Genomic DNA, 21,034 nt, shown 5'->3' on the forward strand with positions numbered 1-21,034 from the left:
TCTGGCCCCTTCCTTGAAATAAGCTACCAGGCATCCACATGGCTCCTGGCCATTATCAGATATATGTTCTCTCCTGTTACTATAATGGTTATTATTCGCTCCTGCTTACTGGGTGCCTACTGTGTGACAGACACTGGACTGAGAATTTCACGGCATGAATTCTCACAGCCATCCTAAGGAGAACACGTCGTATGCTCTCCCTCCTAGACCTGAGACTGAACTTTAGGGAGATTACGTGACTTGTGAAAGGTGGTGCGACTAGGGCTGTTGAACTGAGCTGAGAACTCAGTTCTGAACTCCATGTTGCACAGAAGGGGCCCCTCCTCACAGACTGATTGAATGCAGAAGAACTAGTTAGCTGGCCAGTCGTGGTGGCTCACGCCTGTCATCCCAGCACTTTGGGAGGCTGAGGCGGACAGATTGCCTGAGCTCAGAAGTTTGCGACCAGCCTGGGCAACCTGGTGAAACCCTGTCTCTACTAAAAATATTAAAAAAAATTAGCTGGGTGTGGTGGCATGCATCTGTAATCCCGGTTACGTGGGAGGCTGAGGCAGGAGAATTGCTTGAACCTGGGAGGCAGAGGTTGCAGTGAGCCAAGATTGTGCCACTGCATTCCAGCCTGGGTCACAGAGCACGACTGTCTCAAAAAAAAAAAAAAAGAAAAGGAAAGGAAAAAAAAGAACTAGTTAACCACCTCCATTGTGATGATGGCGTCACGAATTTCTGCATAGTCCAAACTCATCAAATTGTATATATTAAATATATGCAGGGTTTTGTATATCAATTATACCTCAAGCAAACTGTTTTTAAACAACTAATTAGAAAGAGATTCAGCATCGAACATAAGCATTAGAGGTGCACAGCAAATCTGTGTCCCTAGTTTTAGAAAAGGAGCATGCTGGCAAGCAGTGGTAGCTCATGACTGTAATCCCAACATTTTGGGAGGCTGAGGCAGTAGGATCACTTGAGGCCACCAGTGGAAGAGCAGCCTGGACAACATAGTGAGACCCCATATCTACAAAACTTTTTCAAAAAAGAAACTAGATCAGAAAGTTGGGCTTTGTAGGCCGGGCGTGGTGGTTCATGCCTGTAATCCCAGCACTTTGGGAGGCCAAAGCAGACGGATGACTTGAGGTCAGGAGTTCAAGACCAGCCTGGCCAACATAATAAAACCCTGTCTCTGCTAAAAATACAAACATTAGCCAGGCGTGGTAGTAGTGCCTGTAGTCCCAGCTACTTGGAAGACTGAGGCAGGAGAATCACTTGAACCCGGGAGCCAGAGGTTGCAGTGAGCTGAGATCGCGCCACTGCGCTCCAGCCTGGGCAACAGAGTGACTCCGTCTCACAAGGGGGAAAAAAAGTAGCTGAGCTTTGTTATTAAAATAAAGAAATATAAATAAAAATTTTAAAACAAAGAGCATGATTTTAGGAGAGTGTGGGGAAAAACAGTCCTCTGAATCCTTCAGGAATAGGATGACGTTCCCTTTGCTTTAGGAAAGACTTCACAGATCTTAGCCTAATCGAATTCTGATCCTGTGAGTCATTCTTTTTTTTTTTTTGAGACGGAGTCTCGCTTTGTCACCCAGGCTGGAGAGCAGTGGCGCAATCTCGGCTCACTGCACGCTCCGCCTCCCGGGTTCACACCATTCTCCTGCCTTAGCCTCCCGAGTAGCTGGGACTACAGATGCCCGCCACCACGCCTGGCTAATTTTTTTGTATTTTTAATAGAGACGGGATTTCACCATGTTGGCCAGGATGGTCTCGATCTCCTGATCCGCCCGCCTCAGCTTCCCAAAGTGCTGGGAGTATTACAGGCGTGAGCCACTGCGCCCAGCCAAGTCATTCATTTAAAAAACTTTTTTTTATTTTTTTATTTTTATTTTTTTTATTTTTTATTTATTTATTTTTTTTGTGAGACGGAGTCTCGCTCTGTCACCCAGGCTGGAGTGCTGTCACCAGATCTCAGCTCACTGCAAGCTCCGCCTCCCGGGTTCACGCCATTCTCCTGCCTCAGCCTCCTGGGTAGCTGGGACTACAGGCGCCACCACCTCGCCCGGCTAGTTTTTCGTAGTTTTTAGTAGAGACGGGTTTCACCGTGTTAGCCAGGATGGTCTCGATCTCCTGACCTCGTGATCCGCCCTTCTCAGCCTCCCAAAGTGCTGGGATTACAGGCTTGAGCCACCGCGCCCGGCCAAAAATTTTTTTTATTATACTTTAAGTTCTGGGGTACATATGCAGAACATGCAGGTTTGTTACATAGGTATGCACGTGCCATGGTGGTTTGCTGCACCTATCGACCCATCATCTAGGTTAGGTGTTTATCCTAATAGTCTCCCTCGTCTTTCTCCCCAGCTTCCGACAGACCCCGGTATGTGATGTTCCCCTCCCTGCATCCTTGTGTGCTCTTGTTGAACTCCGACTTATACCTGTGAACGTGCGGTGTTTGGTTTTCTGTTCTTGTGTTAGTTTGCTGAGAATGATGGTTCCAATCCAAATGCCCATCAGTGATAGACCGGATAAAGAAAATGTAGCCATTCATTTTGACTTACAGTTTTCCCAGGATAGGACCTGAATAATCACACGTTTGTATCACTCTTTAATGTCTGCGTCCTGAATTCAGTTGTAAACCCCCTGAGGGTGGGACCGCACCTGTCCCACGTGCAGCTGTAGCTTCCGGGAGCCTCCTTTGTGAGGTCACAGAATTCTATGAATGTGGACAGGACCCTATTCCAAGGAGACGCTCTTCCCTCTCCAGCTTAAGGCGTGTGAATAGCACTATGTTGAACCAGGACTTAATCGGTGTTTTGACGGGGAACGAGCATCTGAGATACTTGGAAATACAACGTGTGGAAGTGGACTCCAACGCCCTGAAGCTTCTATGCAGAGCGCTGAGATCCCCCCGGTGCCATCTGCAATGTCTCAGGTGAGATTTGAGATGGCGGGTAGAGCGGGAATCGGGGTACCGGGATGGTCTTTTCAGGGGTGGTGTCGAGAGGCTCAGTTTCCGTCTCTCTTTTCTTTGATCTGCTGTTGGCTTTGTTCAACTTTAAAAGTACAATTTGGGCCAGGCGCGGTGGCTCATGCCTGTAATCCCAGTACTTTGGGAGGCCAAGGCGGGAGGATCACGAGGTCAAGAGACCAGCCTGGCCAACATGGTGAAACCCCATCTCTACTAAAAATACAAAAAATTAACTGGTGTGGTGGCGAGCTAATCTCAGCTACTGTAATTATGGGCTATAATCTCAGGTACTGGGGAGGCTGAGGCAGGATAATCGCTTGAACCCAGGAGGTGGAGGTTACAGCGAGGCAAGATCGCACCACTGCACTCCAGCCTGGGTGACAGAGCGAGACTCAGTCTGAAGAAAAAAAAAAAAAAAGTACTATTTGACCATGTTCTAGATCCATCTGATACCAGGAAACTTGAGCCCCAGCGGTGAACTGGAGCACCTCCTACTGGATTGTAAAAGCTGGATATTTTCTAACTTTTTATTTTAATTTTTGTGAATACATAGTAGGTGTATGTATTTGTGGGGTACATAAGATGTTTCGGTTCAAGCGTGCAGTGTGAAATAATCACATCTTGGAGAATGGGAGATCTAGCCCTTCAAACATTTATCCTTTGTATTACAAACAATTGATTTATACTTTTAGTTATTTTGGAATGTACAATTTATTATTAACTATAGTTCCTCTGTTGCGCTAGCGAATACTAGGTCTTATTCTTTTTTAACCTGTTAACCCATTTATGCCTAAGGCTGCAATGTTTTGAATTTTTTCAATCAGACCTTGGCGATGACCTTGAGCAGTGTGATATAAATGACTCCCAGGTGCTTAGTGTTCCAATAATGGAAAACCAGTCATAAATGGTTTTAACAGTCCTGACCTTCCCCTGCTCTGTACCCTCCCACTACCCTTCCCAGCCCCTGATAACCATCCTCCTACTCTCTATGTCCATGAGTTCAATTGTTTTGATTTTTAGATCCCACAAATAAGTGAGAACATGTGGTTTCTCTTTGTGTGCCTGGCTTATTTCACTTAACAGAATGATCTCCAGTTCCATCCATGTCATTGCAAATGACTGAATCTTACTCTCTTTCATGGTTGAATGGTACTCCATTGTGTATATGTACCACATTTTCTTTATCCATTTGTCTGATGGATACTTAGGTTGTTTCTGAATCTTAACTACTGAGAACAGAGCTGCAACAATCATGGTAGTACAGACATCTCTTTGAGGGACTGATCTCCTTTTCTTGGGGTGTATACTAGCAGTGGATGACTGGATCACATGGCAGCCTGCAAGAGCTGGTTTTTCATCATTCAGGAATTTCATGAGCCGGTTGTTAAACAACGTTTTTAAAAATGAAATCAAGGCTTACAAATATATTAAACAACAAAAGTCATAGATCATCAAAATGCATTGTTTCCTAATTATTTTATGGTTCATTATTATCCCTGCTAGGGTTCAGCAAACTTTTTCTATGACAAGCCAGATAAGAAACACTTTTGGCCTCTGGGGCCATGCTGTCTCTGTCCTGATGGTTCCACTCTGCCGTTGCAGTACCAAGGCTGCCAGAGTTCGTAGGTAAACAAATGGATATAGCTATGTTCCGATAAAACTTTATGTACACTGAAACGTGAATTTAATATAATTTTCATATGTCACAAAATATTCTTCTTTTAATAATTTTTTTAACCATTTAAAAATTTTTGTGGGGGCTGGACACGGTGGCTCATGCCTGTAATCCTAGCCCTTTGGGAGGCTCAGGCAGGTGCATCACCTGAAGTTGAGAGTGCAAGACCAGCCTGGGCAACATGGCGAAACCCCGTCTCTACTAAAAATACAAAAATTTGCTGGGTGTGGTGGTGGGCACCTGTAACCCTAGCTGCTTGGGAGGCCGAAGCAGGAGAATTGCTTGAATCCGGGAGGCAGAGGTTGCAGTGAGCCAAGATTGCTCCATTGCACTCCAGCCTGGGTGACAGAGCAAAAACTCCATCTCAAAAAAAATAAAATAAAATAGGCTGGGCACAGTGGCTCATGCCTGTAATCCCAGCACTTCGGGAAGTCAAGGTGGGTGGATCACCTGAGGTCAGGAGTTTGAGACCAGCCTGACCAACATGGTGAAACCCCGCCTCTACTAAAAATGCAGAATTAGCCAGTTGTGGTAGCACACGCCTGCAATCCCAGATACTCAGGAGGCTAAGGCAGGAGAATCACTTGAATCCAGGAAGTGGAGGATGTGGTGAGCCGAGATCGTGCCATTGCACTCCAGCCTGGGCAACAAGAGCAGAACTCTGTCTCAAAAAATAATAATAATAAATAAAATAAAATAATGTTTTATTTGAAAACATTCTTAGTTGATAATGCTGTAGAAAACCAAGTGGCACTGCAGAGGAGGGCCACGAGCCACCGCCTGCCAGCTCCTGACCACTGCCCTGGGGCTGCTGCTGCCGTCTACCATAACCATTTGGTGGAAACAGGATGTCATGGGGCACTGCTCTGCACCTCCTCCCACTCCTCACTCAGTGACCTCCCACGGTGAGCTGGAAAGCAGCCATGGCAGAGGCATTTACACCACAGGCACTGGCAAGCACTGCACCTCAGGACTCCCTTCTCCAGAACAGCAGTGGTTAAACATGTACTGCCATGCCCCTCCTCAGACTCTACTTTTTTGGTTTGTTCATAGTTTTTAGGGTACAGGTGGTTTTTGGTTACATGCATAAGTTCTTTAGTGGTGATTTCTAAGAATTTAGTGCACTTGTTACCCGAGTCGTGTACTCTGTCCCCCTTAGGTAGTCTTTTATCCCTCACCTCCTTCCAACCTTCACCCCAACCACAAGTCCCCTGAGTCTATTATATCATTCTTATGCCTTTGCATCATCATAGCTTAGCTCCCACCTGTAAATGAGAACATACGATGTTTGGTTTTCCATCCCTGAGTTACTTAGAATAATGGCCTCCAGCTCCATCCAAGTCGCTGCAAAAGACATCGTTTCATTCCTTTTTCATGACTGAGTAGTATTCCGTGGTGTGTATATACCACATTTTCCTTATCCACTCTTTGGTGCTCAAGTGGGTTCCATATCTTTGCAATTGTGAATTGTGTGGCTATAAACATGTATGTGAAAGTGTCTTTTTCACATAAAGACTTCTTTTCCTTTGTGTAGTTGCCCAAAGATCTAATGGTAGCTCCACTTTTAGTCCAGACCCCACTTTCCAGCCTTTCCATGTGTGAACCTTCTCTCAACAGAATTTGTATGACTTCTTGTTTTGTATTCATCTGCCAGCGTTGCTCCTTTACATCCAACAGAGCTGAATGTAGCTTGGATAATCTCTGCATTTCATTACCTTTCTTGCACAGAACAGAAAGCTCAGGTGGCTAGAACCTGGAGGGTGGTAAGCACAATGCTTCACTGAATGTCTTTGTGTAAACAGCCCACCTTGAGGCCGAAATCCCGCCTGAGAAGACAGTGGCCATGAGACTCAGGAAAAATTCCCTGATGTCACTGAATTTAAGTTCTTCACCTTGATGATGACTGGCAAATAAATGCACAAAGTATGAGACAGGAGAAGTAAGCATTGAGGTCCACTGCACAGCAGGGTGACTCTAATTAATAATAATGTGATATTTCAAAGTTGCTGGCCGGGCGCGGTGGCTCAAGCCTGTAATCCCAGCACTTTGGGAGGCCGAGACGGGCGGATCACGAGGTCAGGAGATTGAGACCATCCTGGCTAACATGGTGAAACCCCGTCTCTACTAAAAAATACAAAAAAAAAACTAGCCAGGTGCCTGTAGTCCCAGCTACTCGGGAGGCTGAGGCAGGAGAATGGCGCAAACCCGGGAGGCGGAGCTTGCAGTGAGCTGAGATCGCGCCACTGCACTCCAGCCTGGGCGACAGAGTAAGACTCCGTCTCAAAAAAAAAAAAAAAAAAAAAGTTGCTAAAGGAGTAGATTTTTAACATTCTCACTGCCAAAAAAATTAAGTTGGTGAGATGATGGATATGTTAATTAGCTTGATTGACTCTTTCTATAATGTACACATAAATGAAAATATTATATTGGACCCCATAAATATACACCATGATCATTTTCCAGCCAACTTGTTTTGAAATTTGTGTTTCAAGGAGCTGAATGGAGAGAGTTAGAGCTCAGTCGTTATTGTATTCCAGTTGATGACAACCCCAAGAGTGGGTTGTTTTCTGCTGATGACATGGTAGGAAGTTCCTGAGCTTGGTGCAGGTGTGCTGGCTGGAAAGTTGGAAATAATCCCCTGAGTCTCTGCTGTGAAGACCGAGATTTGAGACGGTGGGATCCAGGAGGCTCTGTGTGTACCATTTTCCCCAGAGCCACGGCTCAGTATTTGTGTCTGGCTTCTACAGGTTGGAAGACTGCTTGGCCACCCCTAGAATTTGGATGGATCTTGGCAGTAATCTTCAAGTTAACAGTTATCTAAAGACCCTCATACTAACAAAAATCTCCCTGGAGAACTGTGGGGCGTATTACTCGTCCGTGGCCCAGATGGAGAGGCTGTCGTAAGTCTTTCTCGTGGCTGTGGTTGCGGTTGTGGTGGTGGTGGTGGTTTGGTAGATTTAGTGCTTCTGTGAGAAAAGCAGTCATAGGGAAGGTACATGTGTAGGAGCAAAAGTAAGTCTTGTGGTCGATGTAATTATATAGATAGATCAATAAGGGTACAGCCAAGAATGAAAGAGAAATAACGTATCTACATAAAAGTATGGATTTATACCTAATATGCTGTAATATATCAAGCGTAATGAGTCCTATGTATCCATCATCCCGTTTATGAAATAGAAGTCATCAGTTCTGTTTTCCCCTGTCCTCACTGGTTTTATCAACCCTGCCCCCGACCCCACTATGGTTACATATTTAATCAGGCTGATCAGGCTCCTTAATTTATGTATAGTATTAATATTACTACCCATGTATCCTTAAACAGGCATCACATCATTTTGCGTTGCTTTGAATTTTACATTAAAGGGCCAGGTGCAGTGACTCACGCCTGTAATCCCAACACTTTGGGAGGCCGAGGCGGGCGGATCACCTGAGGTCAGGAGTTTGAGACCAGCCTGGCCAACATGGTGGAACCCCGTCTCTACTAAAAATACAAAAATTAGCTAGGCATGGTGGTGTGCACCTGTAATCCCAGCTACTCAGGAGGCTGAAGTGGGAGAATCACTTGAACCCGGGAGGCAGATGTTGCAGTGAGCTATCTCACCACTGTACTTCAGGCTGAATGACAGAGTGAGACTCCGTTTCAAAAAAAAAAAAAAGGATTTTACATAAAAGCATCACCTGTGATGTGTTTTTTTTTTCCTGATCTATATCTTAGTGTTCATCTGTTGAGTTGCTTCTATGTTAATTCTTCTTCACTACAGAATGCTATTGATATGAATATCCAAGAAGTTATTCATTCTACTCACAGTTGAGGTTTGAGCTGCTTCCAGTTGTTGGCTACACACAGACAAACACACACACACACACACGCACACACATTGTGATGAACATTCTAAGAACAGAATTGCTGGGCCATGTACCAATTGGCCAGAGCAATGGGTATGAAAGTGCCCCTAACTCCAAATTCTTCTCCAAGTCTTGTTATTATTAGTGTTTTTGTTACTGTTGTTGACAATCTGTTGGACAGGAAATGGTACCTTACGGTTTTAATTTGCATTTCCTTGATTACTAGTGACTATTTTTTTATCATCTGACTGTTCATCTTAGTTTCTCTAATTTGCATGTCTTCCCATGTATTTAATGTGTCTTTCCTTTATTATAACTTTGGAAGTTATGTCTCTTCTTAGGCCATCTCCATGTCTGCTATTTGTTCTTTGATTATTGGTGGTCTCTTTCTCTTCCCTCTTAATCCCATATATTTATTTTCTATGTTTTGATTTTTTTTTTGTTTTTTTTTGAGACAGAATCTTGGTCTGTTGCCCAGGCTGGAGTGCAGTGGTGTGATCTCAGCTCACTGCAAGCTCTGCCTCCTGGGTTCAAGTGATTGTCCTGCCTCAGCCTCCTGAGTAGCTGGGTAGCTGGGATTACAGGTGACCGCTACCATGCCCAGCTACTTTTTGTATTTTTAGTAGACATGGGATTTTGCCATGTTGGCCAGACTGGTCTTGAACTCCTGTCCGCAGGTGATCCACCTGCCTTGGACTCCCAAAGTGCTGGGATTACAGATGTGAGCCACCGCACCTAGTCTTTTTTTTTTTTTTTCAGGTTTTAATTTTTATTTCAATAAGTTTTGTGGGAACAGGTGGTGTTTGGTTACATAAGCTTTTTAGTGGTGATTTCTGGGATTTTGGTGTACCCAACACCCGAGCAGTGTACACTGTACCCAATGTATAGTCTTTTGTCCCTTGCCACCCCCCACCATTTCCCCCGAGTCCCCAAAGTCCTGTGTATCATTCTTATGCCTTTGTGTCCTCATAGCTAGGCTCCCACATATGAGTGAGAACATAGTATGTTAGGTTTCCATTCCTGAGTTACTTCACTTAGAAAAATAGTCTCCCACCAGGCGCGGTAGCTCACGCCTGTAATCCCAGCACTTTGGGAGGCCGAGGCGGCGAATCACAAGGTCAGAAGATTGAGACCACGGTGAAACCCCGTCTCTACTAAAAATACAAAAAATTAGCCAGGTGCGGTGGTGGGCACCTGTAGTCCCAGCTACTTGGGAGGCTGAGGCAGGAGACTGGAGTGAAACCAGGAGGTGGAGCTTGCAGTGAGCCGAGATCGCACCACTGCACTCCAGCCTGGGCAACAGAGCAAGACTCCGTCTCAAAAGAAAAAAAAGAAAACTAGTCTCCAATGCACCCAGGTTACTGCAAATGCCATTATTTTGTTCCTATTTTATGGCTGAGTAGTATTCCATGGTGTGTGTGTGTGTGTGTGTGTCACATTTTCTTTATCCACTCGTTGATTTGGGCATTTGGGCTGGTTCCATATTTTTACAATTGCAAATTGTGCTGCTATAAACATGTGTGTGCAAGTATCTTTTTCATATAATTACTTCTTTTCCTCAGGGTAGATACCCAGTAGTGGGATTGCTGCATCAAATGGTAGTTCTACTTTTAGTTCTTTAAGGAATCTCCACACTGTTTTCCATGGTGGCTGTACCAGTTTACATTTCCATCAACAGTGTAAAAGTGTTACCTTTTCACCAACACCTATTTTTTTTAATTGTTTTATTATAGCCATTCTTGCAGGAGTGAGGTGGTATCTCATTGAGGTTTTGATTTGCATTTCCCGATACTTAGTCATGTCAAGCATTTTTCCATTTGCTTTTTGGCCATTTGCATATCTTCTTTTAGGAATTGTCTATTCATGTCCTCAGCCCACTTTCTGATGGGTTTTTTTTTTTTTTTTCTTGCTAATATGTTCTTTGTAGATTCTGAATATAAGTCCTTTGTCAGATGTATAGATTGTGAAGATTTTCTCCCACTCTGTGGTGTTGCGGGAAGTCAGGGACCCCGAACGGAGGGACCTGATGCAGCCATGACAGAAGAACATAAATTGTGAAGATTTCATGGACATTTATCACTTCCCCAATCAATACTCTTATAATTTCCTATACCTGTCTCTACTTCAATCTCTTAATCCTGTCATCTTTGTAACCTGAGGATGTATGTCACTTCAGGACCTGTGATGATTGTGTTAACTGCACAAATTGTTCATAAAGCATGTGTGTTTGAACAATATGAAATCTGGGCACCTTAAGAACAGGATAACAGAAATTTTCAGGGAACAAGGGAGATAACCTTAAAGTCTGGCTGCCAGTGGGCCGGGCAGGATGGAGCCATATTTCTCTTATTACCGAAAATGGGTAAGATAAATATCTTTGAATTCTTTCCCTGGTAAGGAATATTAATAATTAACAGCCCTGGGAAAGGAATGCATTCCCAGGGAGGTGGGGAGGGGGGCCTCTAAAATGGCCACTCTGGGGGTGTCTGCCTCATGCAGTTGCAGATAAGGGATGAAACACACCCTGGCCTCCTGCAGCACTCACCAGCTTTGCTAGGATTAGGAAATTTCAGCCTGGTGAATTCTAGTCAGACTGATTCTCTGCTCTTGAACCCTGTTGAGATGTTTATCAGTGACAATGTGTGCACAGTGGGACATGGAAGTTCATTAGTAATTCTAGTTTCACCCTGACCTTGTGATCTTGCCCTGACCTTGTGATCTTTTGTTGCCTTTGAAGCATGTGATCTCTGTGACCCACACCCTATTCGTACACTCCCTCCCCTTTGAAAATTGCTAATAAAAACTTGCTGGTTTTAAGGCTGAGGGAGCATCATGGACCCTGCCGACATGTGATGTCTCCCCTGGTTACCCAGCTTTAAAATTTCTCTCTTTTGTACTCTTTCCCTTTATTTCTCAGACCGGCTGACACTTAGCAAAAATAGAAAAGAACCTACATTGAAATATCAGGGACTGGTTTCCCCCGATCCTGTGGGCTGTCTGTTAACTCTGCTGATTATTTCTTTTGCTGTGCAGAAGGTTTTTAGTCTAACGATTTTATTGATCCCCGATTTCTTCACCCCACCATTCCCATATCAAAGCTGCTGTTTTTTCCTTTAAAGCTTGGAAGTCCTAAGTGGTGATGACAGAGGTATGAGGATGCTTCTGCATTCAGAGGGAGAGCCCCGACTGAGATGATCACTCTTCTGTGTGAGACAAAGACCCCTCTCCATTTAGTCATCTGTGTGCTTCTCTCCCATAGGATAGAGAACTGCAACCTTACACAACTTTCTTGTGAAAGCCTTGCCTTCTGTCTCAGGAAGAGTAAGACGCTGACCCACCTGAGCTTGGCGGCAAATGCCTTGAAAGATGAAGGGGCCAAGCATATTTGGAATGCCCTGTCACACCTGAGATGTCCTCTGCAGAGGCTGGTGTAAGTCCCAGAATGTTTACTTCTTGTAACTCCCTGGAGCAGAACAGGGTGATGAAGAGAATCTGTTATATGTTCATTTATGTCACATATTTATTAGGTGCCTACTGCATGTTAGGCATGGTGCTGGTACTGAGGGGAAAAGCATAATAGAGAGGAGAGCTATTATTTCTGATTCAGAGGCAAATGATCTAGAGGCAGAGTTCTCAAACTGTGTACCAAGATACCCAGGAGTGAACTCAGAGGGACGGCAGGGTATTTTAAATTTAAGGAATATTAACATCTATCTGTTCATCACTGTAAGAATGACTACTTCAAGGTGTAAGAATTGAAGAAAGAGGAAAGAAATGCAAAAAGTGGCTTGACAGTTAAGGACAGGTTTATTTTAGAGAAAACAAACCTAAGAGGGGCTTCTGGCCGACTTAGGTTAGAGCTACACTCTCTTATAGACTAAGAGTTTTTAAGGATTCGGGGTGGGAGAGTTTATCAGAGGCTTGGACTGCTTCTGTGACTCTTGGTTGTGCTTATCTAGGAGGGAAAGTTGTGTGTCTGTTCCCATACATCTTTCTGCAGCTGCAGGCATATCCACTGAGTCTGCTTTTAGCTTCCCTGTCTTAGTGCACCTGAAGGGAAGGGAATGTGCTATTAAGGCCTGCTGTTTTACTGGGGCTCATGGTATGAGGGTGGAGTTTGGCAGTTACCCGAGAGACTTTCCCCCCTACCTCCCTCTGTGCCCGAGCTGTCTTATCTGTGTTTTACTGTCTGCTCTTTCTAGCCACTTGTAATTAGGAGATAAGTGATTTCCTTGAAATGCATGAGGCTAGAAAGGGAGCTGGAACTTAAAGTGGCAGTGTCTGTCCAAGATGACGATGTTCCTGCTCTGTAACAAGGCAGTTCATTTTCATAGCTTGAAATCAGCCATGGAAGAAGTGTTTGCACCATGGAAACTGGCAGTCACTACACACTAGGGCTTTTGTTTGTTTGCTCTAGAGAGCTGGTTTACTAGGACATCACTGAACCATAACCATTGAATCGTCCTCTTTATTTCTTGTCTCACATGAGAATATGAGCTGCTAAAAGGCAGGGGCCCTAATTCCTGCCTTTAATTCCCATCCCCTAATTCAATGCCCAAAGCATAGTAAATCTCAGCAAACGATTGTGAGAGGCATGAGGTGGTGCAAAATAGCCCCGAAACACCAATACTTTTAGCTTCCCGAAAAGAAGCAGGGAAGGGTGCCACTGCTTTGGAAAGCAGCTGTGGCGGTTCCTCAAAAGGTGAAACACAGACTTAATCTGTGAGCCATCAGTCCCACTTGTAGGTATATCCACAAAAGAAATAAAAACCCACCTCCACATGAAAACCTGCACACAGTTCACAGCAGCATTATTCATAATACTCATAATACCCAAGACCTGGAAACAACCTGTGTCTGTGCCCTGATGAAGGCATAAAGAAAGTGTGGTGTATTCACGTGATGGAATGTTATTTGTTAAATGAAATACTGATTCATGCTACAACATGGACAAATCTTCAAAATATTGTGGTAGATGAAAGAAGCTAAATGCAAAAGGTCACATATTGTATGATTCCATTTAAATGACTTGCCAAAAATAGGCAAATCTAGAAAAAGAAAGCAAATTAGTGGTGTTAGGGTATGGGTAGGTTGAGGGAAGAAGGGAGAAGTGGCTTCTAAAGTGCCCAGGGCTTTCCTTGAGGGGTGACAAAAATATTCTAAACTGAATTTACAAAAATATTCTAAAATTGTGGTGATGATCATACAACTTTATACATAGACTGAAAACCAATGTTTGGTACACTTTAAATGGGTGAATTGTGTGGCATATTAATTGTGTCTTGGTTATGCCGTTATGCAAAAACAAAAGACAAACAACAAACAAATAAAAACAGAACCCAAAAACAAAGAAGTAAAACCTAAGGGTGTTTTCATTTTTTTTTTTTTTTAACCTGTGTTTCTTTGCAGGCTGAGAAAGTGTGACTTGACCTTTAATTGCTGTCAGGATATGATCTCTGCACTCTGTAAAAATAAAACCCTGAAAAGTCTTGACCTGAGTTTTAATAGCCTGAAGGATGATGGAGTGATCCTGCTGTGTGAGGCCCTGAAGAACCCTGACTGTACATTACAGATCCTGGAGTAAGTGGCCCCTCATCTCCTCCTATGAGATCAGCAGAAATTGTATATAAGCATCTCTCAGGATGGAATATATAACAGGAAAGTTTCTGGATCATTCTCTCCATTGAATTGGAGAACTGGGAAGCTTCTGAGCAGTGGTTCTCAAAGTGTGGATCAGCAGCAGTTTTGCCTGGGCAGGACAAATACAAATTTTGGGGCCCCACTTCGGACCTAGGAAATCAGAAACTCTGAGGGTGGGATGCAGCAATCTGTGTTAATAATTGTTTTAGAAAATATTCTTCTAGTTGAATAAAAGATAACAGAGTTTGTCACTTTTAGACTGATACCTGATATGACTGGTCTTCTGAAATTGAATTTTATACTTAGGAGATATATATACACACATATGTATATAAAGATACAGATATACACATATACATATATACATATATAAAGATACGCATATACACATATGTGTACCTACGTATATAAAGATATGCATATACACATATACATACCTACATATATAAAGATACGCATATACACATATACATATATGTATATAAAGATACATATATGCATATCTATACACATATATGTACAGACACATACTTATTTTATAGATATTATTTATATGTATATGCTTATTTTATATATTATACATATAAGTATATATAAATAAATATATTAAAATACATATAAAATATGTAACTATACAATATGTTATATATTATATACTTTTTCTTTTTTTATTATTATGCTTTAAGTTCTAGGGTACATGTGCACAACATTCAGGTTTGTTACATATGTATACAAATGCCACGTTGGTGTGCTGCACCTATTAACTCATCATTTACATTAGGTATATCTCCTAATGCTATCCCTTCCCCCCTACCCCCACCCCACAACAGGCCCTGGTGTGTGATGTTCCCCACCCTGTGTCCAAGTGTTCTCATTGTTCAATTCCCACCTGTGAGTAAGAACATGCAGCGTTTGGTTTTCTGTCCTTGCAATAGTTTGCTAAGAATGATGGTTTCCAGCTTCATCCATGTCCCCAAAAAGGACATGAACTCATCCTTTTTTATGGCTGCATAGTATTCCATGGTGTATATGTGCCACATTTTCTTAATCCAGTCTATCATTGATGGACATTTGAGTTGGTTCCAAGTCTTTGCTATTGTGAATAGTGCCGCAATAAACATACATGTGCATGTGTCTTTAGAGCAGCATGATTTATAATCCTTTGGGTATATGCCCAGTAATGGGATGGCTGGGTCAAATGGTATTTCTAGTTCTAGATCCTTGAGGAATTGCCATACTGTTTTCCATAATGGTTGAACTAGTTTACATTCCCACCAACAGGGTAAAAGTGTTCCTGTTTCTCCACATCCTCTCCAGCACCTGTTGTTTCCTGACTTTTTAATGATCGCCATTCTAACTGGTGTGAGATGGTATCTCATTGTGGTTTTGATTTGCATTTCTCTGATGGCCAGTGATGGTGAGCATTTTTTCATGTGTCTGTTGGTTGCATAAATGTCTTCTTTTGAGAAGTGTCTGTTCATGTCCTTTGCCCACTTTTTGATGGGGTGGTTTGATTTTTTCTTGTAAATTTGTTTAAGTTCTTTGTAGATTCTGGATATTAGCCCTTTGTCAGATGGGTAGATTGTAAAAATTTTTCCCATTCTGTAGGTTGCCTGTTCACTCTGATGGTAGTTTCTTTTGCTGTGCAGAAACTCTTTAGTTTAATTAGATCCCATTTGTCAATTTTGGCTTTTGTTGCCTATGCTTTTGGTGTTTTAGTCATGAAGTCTTTGCCCATGCCTATGGCCTGAATAGTATTGCCTAGGTTTTCTTCTAGGGTTTTTATGGTTTTAGGTCTAACATTTAAGTCTTTAATCCATCTTGAATTAATTTTTGTATAAAGTGTAAGGAAGGGATCCAGTTTCAGCTTTCTACATATGGCTAGACAGTTTTCCCAGCACCATTTTTAAAGAGGGAATCCTTTCCCCATTTCTTGTTTTTGTCAGGTTTGTCAAAGATCAGATGGCTGTAGATGTGTGGTATTATTTCTGAGGGCTCTATTCTGTTCCATTGGTCTATATCTCCATTTTGGGATCAGTACCATGCTGTTTTGGTTACTGTAGCCTTGTATAGTTTGAAGTCAGGTAACATGATACCTCCAGCTTTGTTCTTTTGGCTTAAGATTGTCTTGGCAATGCAGGCTCTTTTTTGGTTCCATATGAACTTTAAAGTAGTTTTTTCCAATTCTGTGAAGAAAGTCATTGGTAGCTTAATGGGGATGGCATTGAATCTGTAAATTACCTTGGGCAGTATGGCCATTTTCACGATATTGATTCTTCCTATCCATGAGCATGGAATGTTCTTCCATTTGTTTGTGTCATCTTTTATTTTGCTGAGCAGTGGTTTGTAGTTCTCCTTGAAGAGGTCCTTCACATCCCTTGTAAGTTGGATTCCTAGGTATTTTATTCTCTTTGAAGCAATTGTGAATGGAAGTTCATTCATGATTTGGCTGTCTGTTTGTCTGTTACTGGTGTATAAGAATGCTTGTGATTTTTGCACATTAATTTTGTATCCTGAGACTTTGCTGAAGTTGCTTATCAGCATAAGGAGATTTGGGGCTGAGACAATGGGGTTTTCTAAATATACAATCATGTCATCTGCAAACAGGGACAATTTGACTTCCTCTTTTCTTACTTGAATACCCTTTATTTCTTTCTCCTGCCTGATTGCCCTGGCCAGAACTTGCAACACTATGTTGAATAGGAGTGGTGAGAGAGGGCATCCCTGTCTTGTGCCAGTTTTCAAAGGGAATGCTTCCAGTTTTTGCCCATTCATTATTATATTGGCTGTGGGTTTGTCATAAATAGCTCTTATTATTTTGAGATACGTCCCATCAATACCTAGTTTATTGAGAGTTTTTAGCATGAAGGGCTGTTGAATTTTGTTGAAAGTCTTTTCTCCATCTAGTGAGATAATCTTGTGGTTTTTGTCTTTGGTTCTGTTTATATGCTGGATTACATTTATTGATTTGAGTATGTTGAACCAGCCTTGCATCCCAGGGATGAAGTCAACTTGATTGTGGTGGATAAGCTTTTTGATGTGCTGCTGGGTTCAGTTTGCCAGTATTTTATTGAGGATTTTTGCATCAATATTCATCAGGTATATTGGTCTATAATTATCTTTTTTGTTGTGTCTCTGCCAGGCTTTGGTATCAGGATGCTGTTGGCCTCATAAAATGAATTAGGGAGATAGGGAGAATTCCCTCTTTTTCTGTTTATTGGAATAGTTTCAGAAGGAATGGTACCAGCTCCTCTTTGTACCTCTGGTAGAATTTGGCTGTGAATCCGTCTGGTCCTGGACTTCTTTTTGTTGGTAGGCTATTAATTATTGTCTCAATTTCAGAACCTGTTATTGGTCTATTCAGGGATTCAACTTCTTCCTGGTTTAGTCTTGGGAGAGTGTTTATGTCCAGGAATTTATCCATTTCTTCTAGATTTTCTAGTTTATTTGCATAGAGGTGTTTATAGTATTCTCTGATGGTAGTTTGTATTTCTGTGGGATCAGTGGTGATATCCCCTGTATCGTTTTTTATTGCGTCTGGTTGATTCTTCTCTCTTTTCTTCTTTATTAGTCTTGCTAGCAGTCTATCAATTTTGTTGATCTTTTCAAAAAATCAGCTCCTGGATTCATTGATTTTTTTAAGGGTTTTGTGTGTGTGTGTGTGTGTGTGTGTGTGTATCGCCTTCAGTTCTGCTCTGATCTTAGTTATTTCTTGCCTCCTGCTAGCTTTTGAATTTGTTTGCTCTTGCTTCTCCAGTTCTTTTAATTGTGGTGTTAGGGTATCAATTTTAGATCTTTCCTGCTTTCTCTTGTGGGCATTTGGTGCTATAAATTTCCCTCTACGCACTGCTTTAAAAGTGTCCCAGAGATTCTGGTATGTTGTGTCTTCATTCTCATTGGTTTCAAAGAACATCTTTATTTCTGCCTTTATTTTGTTATGTACCCAGTAGTCATTCAGGAGCAGGTTGTTCAGTTTCCATGTAGTTGAGTGGTTTTGAGTGAGTTTCTTAATACTGGGTTCTAGTTTGATTGCACTGTGGTCTGAGAGACAGTTTGTTATAATTTCTGTTCTTCCACATTTGCTGAGGAGTGCTTTACTTCCAACTATGTGGTCAGTTTTGGAATAAGTGTGATGTGGTGCTGAGAAGAATGTATATTCTGTTGATTTGGGGTGGAGAGTTCTGTAGATGTCTATTAGGTCCACTTGGTGCGGAGCTGAGTTCAAGTCCTGGATATCCTTATTAACTTTCTGTCTCGTTGATCTGTCTAATGTTGACAGTGGGGTGTTAAAATCTCCCATTATTATTGTATGGGAGTCTAAGTCTCTTTGTAGGTCTCTGATTTTCTTTATGAATCTGGATGCTCCTGTATTGGGTGCATATGTATTTAGGATAGTTAGCTCTTCTTGTTGAATTGTTCCCTTTACCATTATGTAATGGCCTTCTTTGTCTCTTTTGATCTTTGTTGGTTTAAAGTCTGTTCTATCAGAGACTAGGATTGCAATCCCTGCCATTTTGTTTTCCATTTGCTTGGTCGATCTTCCTCCATCCCTTTATTTTGAGCCTTTGCGTGTCTCTGCACATGAGATGGGTCTCCTGAATACAGCACATTGATGAGTCTTAACTCTTTATCCAATTTGCCAGTCTATGTCTTTTAATTGGAGCATTTAGCCCATTTACATTTAAGGTTAATATTGTTATGTGTGAATTTGATCCTGTCATTATGATATTAGCTAGTTATTTTGCTCATTAGTTGATGCAGTTTCTTCCTAGCATGGATGGTCTTTACAATTTGGCATGTTTTTGCAGTGGCTAGTACTGGTTGTTGCTTTCCATGTTTAGTGCTTCCTTCAGGAGCTTTTGTAAGGCAGGCTTGGTGGTGACAAAATCTCTCAGCATTTGTTTATCTATAAAGGATTTTATTTCTCCTTCACTTATCAAGCTTAGTTTGGCTGGATATGAAATTCTGGGTTGAAAATTCTTTTCTTTAAGAATGTTGAATATTGGCCCCCACTCTCTTGTGGCTTGTAGAGTTTCTGCCAAAAGATCCACTGTTAGTCTGATGGGATTCCCTTTACAGGTAACCTGACCTTTCTCTCTGGCTGCCCTTAACATTTTCTCCTTCATTTCAACTTTGGTGAATCTGACAATTATGTGCCTCGGAGTTGCTCTTCTCAAGGAGTATCTTTGTGGCGTTCTCTGTATTTCCTGAATTTGAATGTTGGCCTGCCTCACTAGGTTGGAGAAGTTCTCCTGGATAATATCCTGAGAAGTGTTTTCCAGCTTGGTTCCATTCTCCCCGTCACTTTCAGGTACACCAATTATACGTAGATTTGGTCTTTTTACATAGTCCCATATTTCTTGGAGGCTTTGTTCATTTCTTTTTACTCTTTTTTCTCTAAACTTCTCATCTCCCTTCATTTCATTCATTTGATCTTCAATCACTGATACCCTTTCTTCCACTTGATTGACTTGGTTACTGAAGCTTGCGCATGCATCACGTAATTCTTGTGCCATGCTTTTCAGCTCCATCAGGTCATTTAAGGACTTCTCTACACTGTTTATTCCAGTTAGTCATTTGTCTAATCTTTTCTCAAGGTTTTTAGCTTCTTTGTGATGGGTTTGAACATCCTCCTTTAGCTCAGAGAAGTTTGTTATTACCAATTGTCTGAAGCCTTCTTCTCTCAACTCATCGAAGTCTTTTTCTATCCAGCTTTGTTCCATTGCTGATGAGGAGCTGCATTCCTTTGGAGGAGAAGAGGTGCTCTGATTTTTAAAATTTCCAGCTTTTCTGCTTTGGTTTCTCCCCATCTTTGTGATTTTATCTACCTTTGGTCTTTGATGATGGTGATGTACAGATGGGGTTTTGGTGTGGATGTCCTTTCCATTTGTTAGTTTTCCTTCTAACAGTCAGGACCCTCAGCCGCAGGTCTGTTGGAGTTTGCTGGAGGTCCACTCCAGACCTCGTTTGCCTAGGTATCACCAGCGGAGGCTGCAGAACAGCAAATATTGCAGAACGGCAGATGTTGCTACCTGATCCTTCCTCTGGAAGCTTCGTCTCAGAGGAGCACCTGGCTGTATGAGGTGTCAGTTGGCCCCTACTGGGAGATGTCTCCCAGTTAGGCTACTTGAGGGTCAGGGACCCACTTGAAGAGGCAGTCTGTCTGTTCTCAGATCTCAAACTCCGTGCTGGGAGAACCACAACTCTCTTCAAAGCTGTCAGACAGGGACGTTTAAGTCTGAAGGAGTTTCTACTGCCTTTTGTTCAGCTATGCCCTGCCCCTAGAGGTAGAGTCTACAGAGGCAGGCAGGCCTCCTTGAGCTGCAGTGGGCTCCACCCAGTTTGAGCTTCCCAGCTGCTTTGTTTGCCTACTCAAGCCTCAGCAATGGTGGGCGCCCCTTCCCCAGCCTCACTGCTGCCTTGCAGTTGGATCTCAGACTGCTCTGCTAGGAATGAGTGAGACTCCATGGGCATGGGACCCTCCAAGCCAGGCGCAGGATATAATCTCCCGGTGTGCCATTTGCTAAGACCACTGAAAAAGTGCAGTATTAGGGTGGGAGTGTTCTGATTTTCAAGGTACCGTCTGTTACAGCTTCCCTTTGCTAGGAAAGGGAATTCCCTGACCCCTTGCGCTTCCCAGGTGAGGCAGTGCCCCACCCTGCTCCGTGGGCTACACCCACTGTCTGACAAGCCTTAGTGAGATGAACCCGGTACCTCAGTTGGAAATCCTGAAATCACCTGTCTTCTGCGTCGCTCACGCTGGGAGCTGCAGACTGGAGCTGTTCCTATTCAGCCATCTTGGAACCTCTCTCATATATATATACTTATATATTATATGTTATATATTTATATATACATAATTTATATTATATAAATATATATTATATTTATATATATATTTAAAATATTTATAT

The 21,034-nt window shown here is 42.4% G+C and overlaps 1 protein-coding gene across 1 annotated transcript in view; it reads left to right on the forward strand.

The window, feature by feature from the left end:
* NLRP8 (NLR family pyrin domain containing 8) overlaps positions 1–21,034 on the forward strand; it is a 45,635-nt gene that overhangs the window by 14,364 nt on the left and 10,237 nt on the right. Inside the window, exons 5-8 of the mRNA XM_023184419.2 lie at positions 2,756–2,923; positions 7,382–7,534; positions 11,740–11,910; positions 13,890–14,060. Of these exons, the coding sequence (XP_023040187.1) occupies positions 2,756–2,923; positions 7,382–7,534; positions 11,740–11,910; positions 13,890–14,060 (663 nt within the window). The remainder of the gene's footprint in view (positions 1–2,755; positions 2,924–7,381; positions 7,535–11,739; positions 11,911–13,889; positions 14,061–21,034) is intronic.

Source organism: Piliocolobus tephrosceles, chromosome 21 (assembly GCF_002776525.5).
Source record: "Piliocolobus tephrosceles isolate RC106 chromosome 21, ASM277652v3, whole genome shotgun sequence".
NCBI classification, from domain to species: domain Eukaryota; kingdom Metazoa; phylum Chordata; class Mammalia; order Primates; family Cercopithecidae; genus Piliocolobus; species Piliocolobus tephrosceles.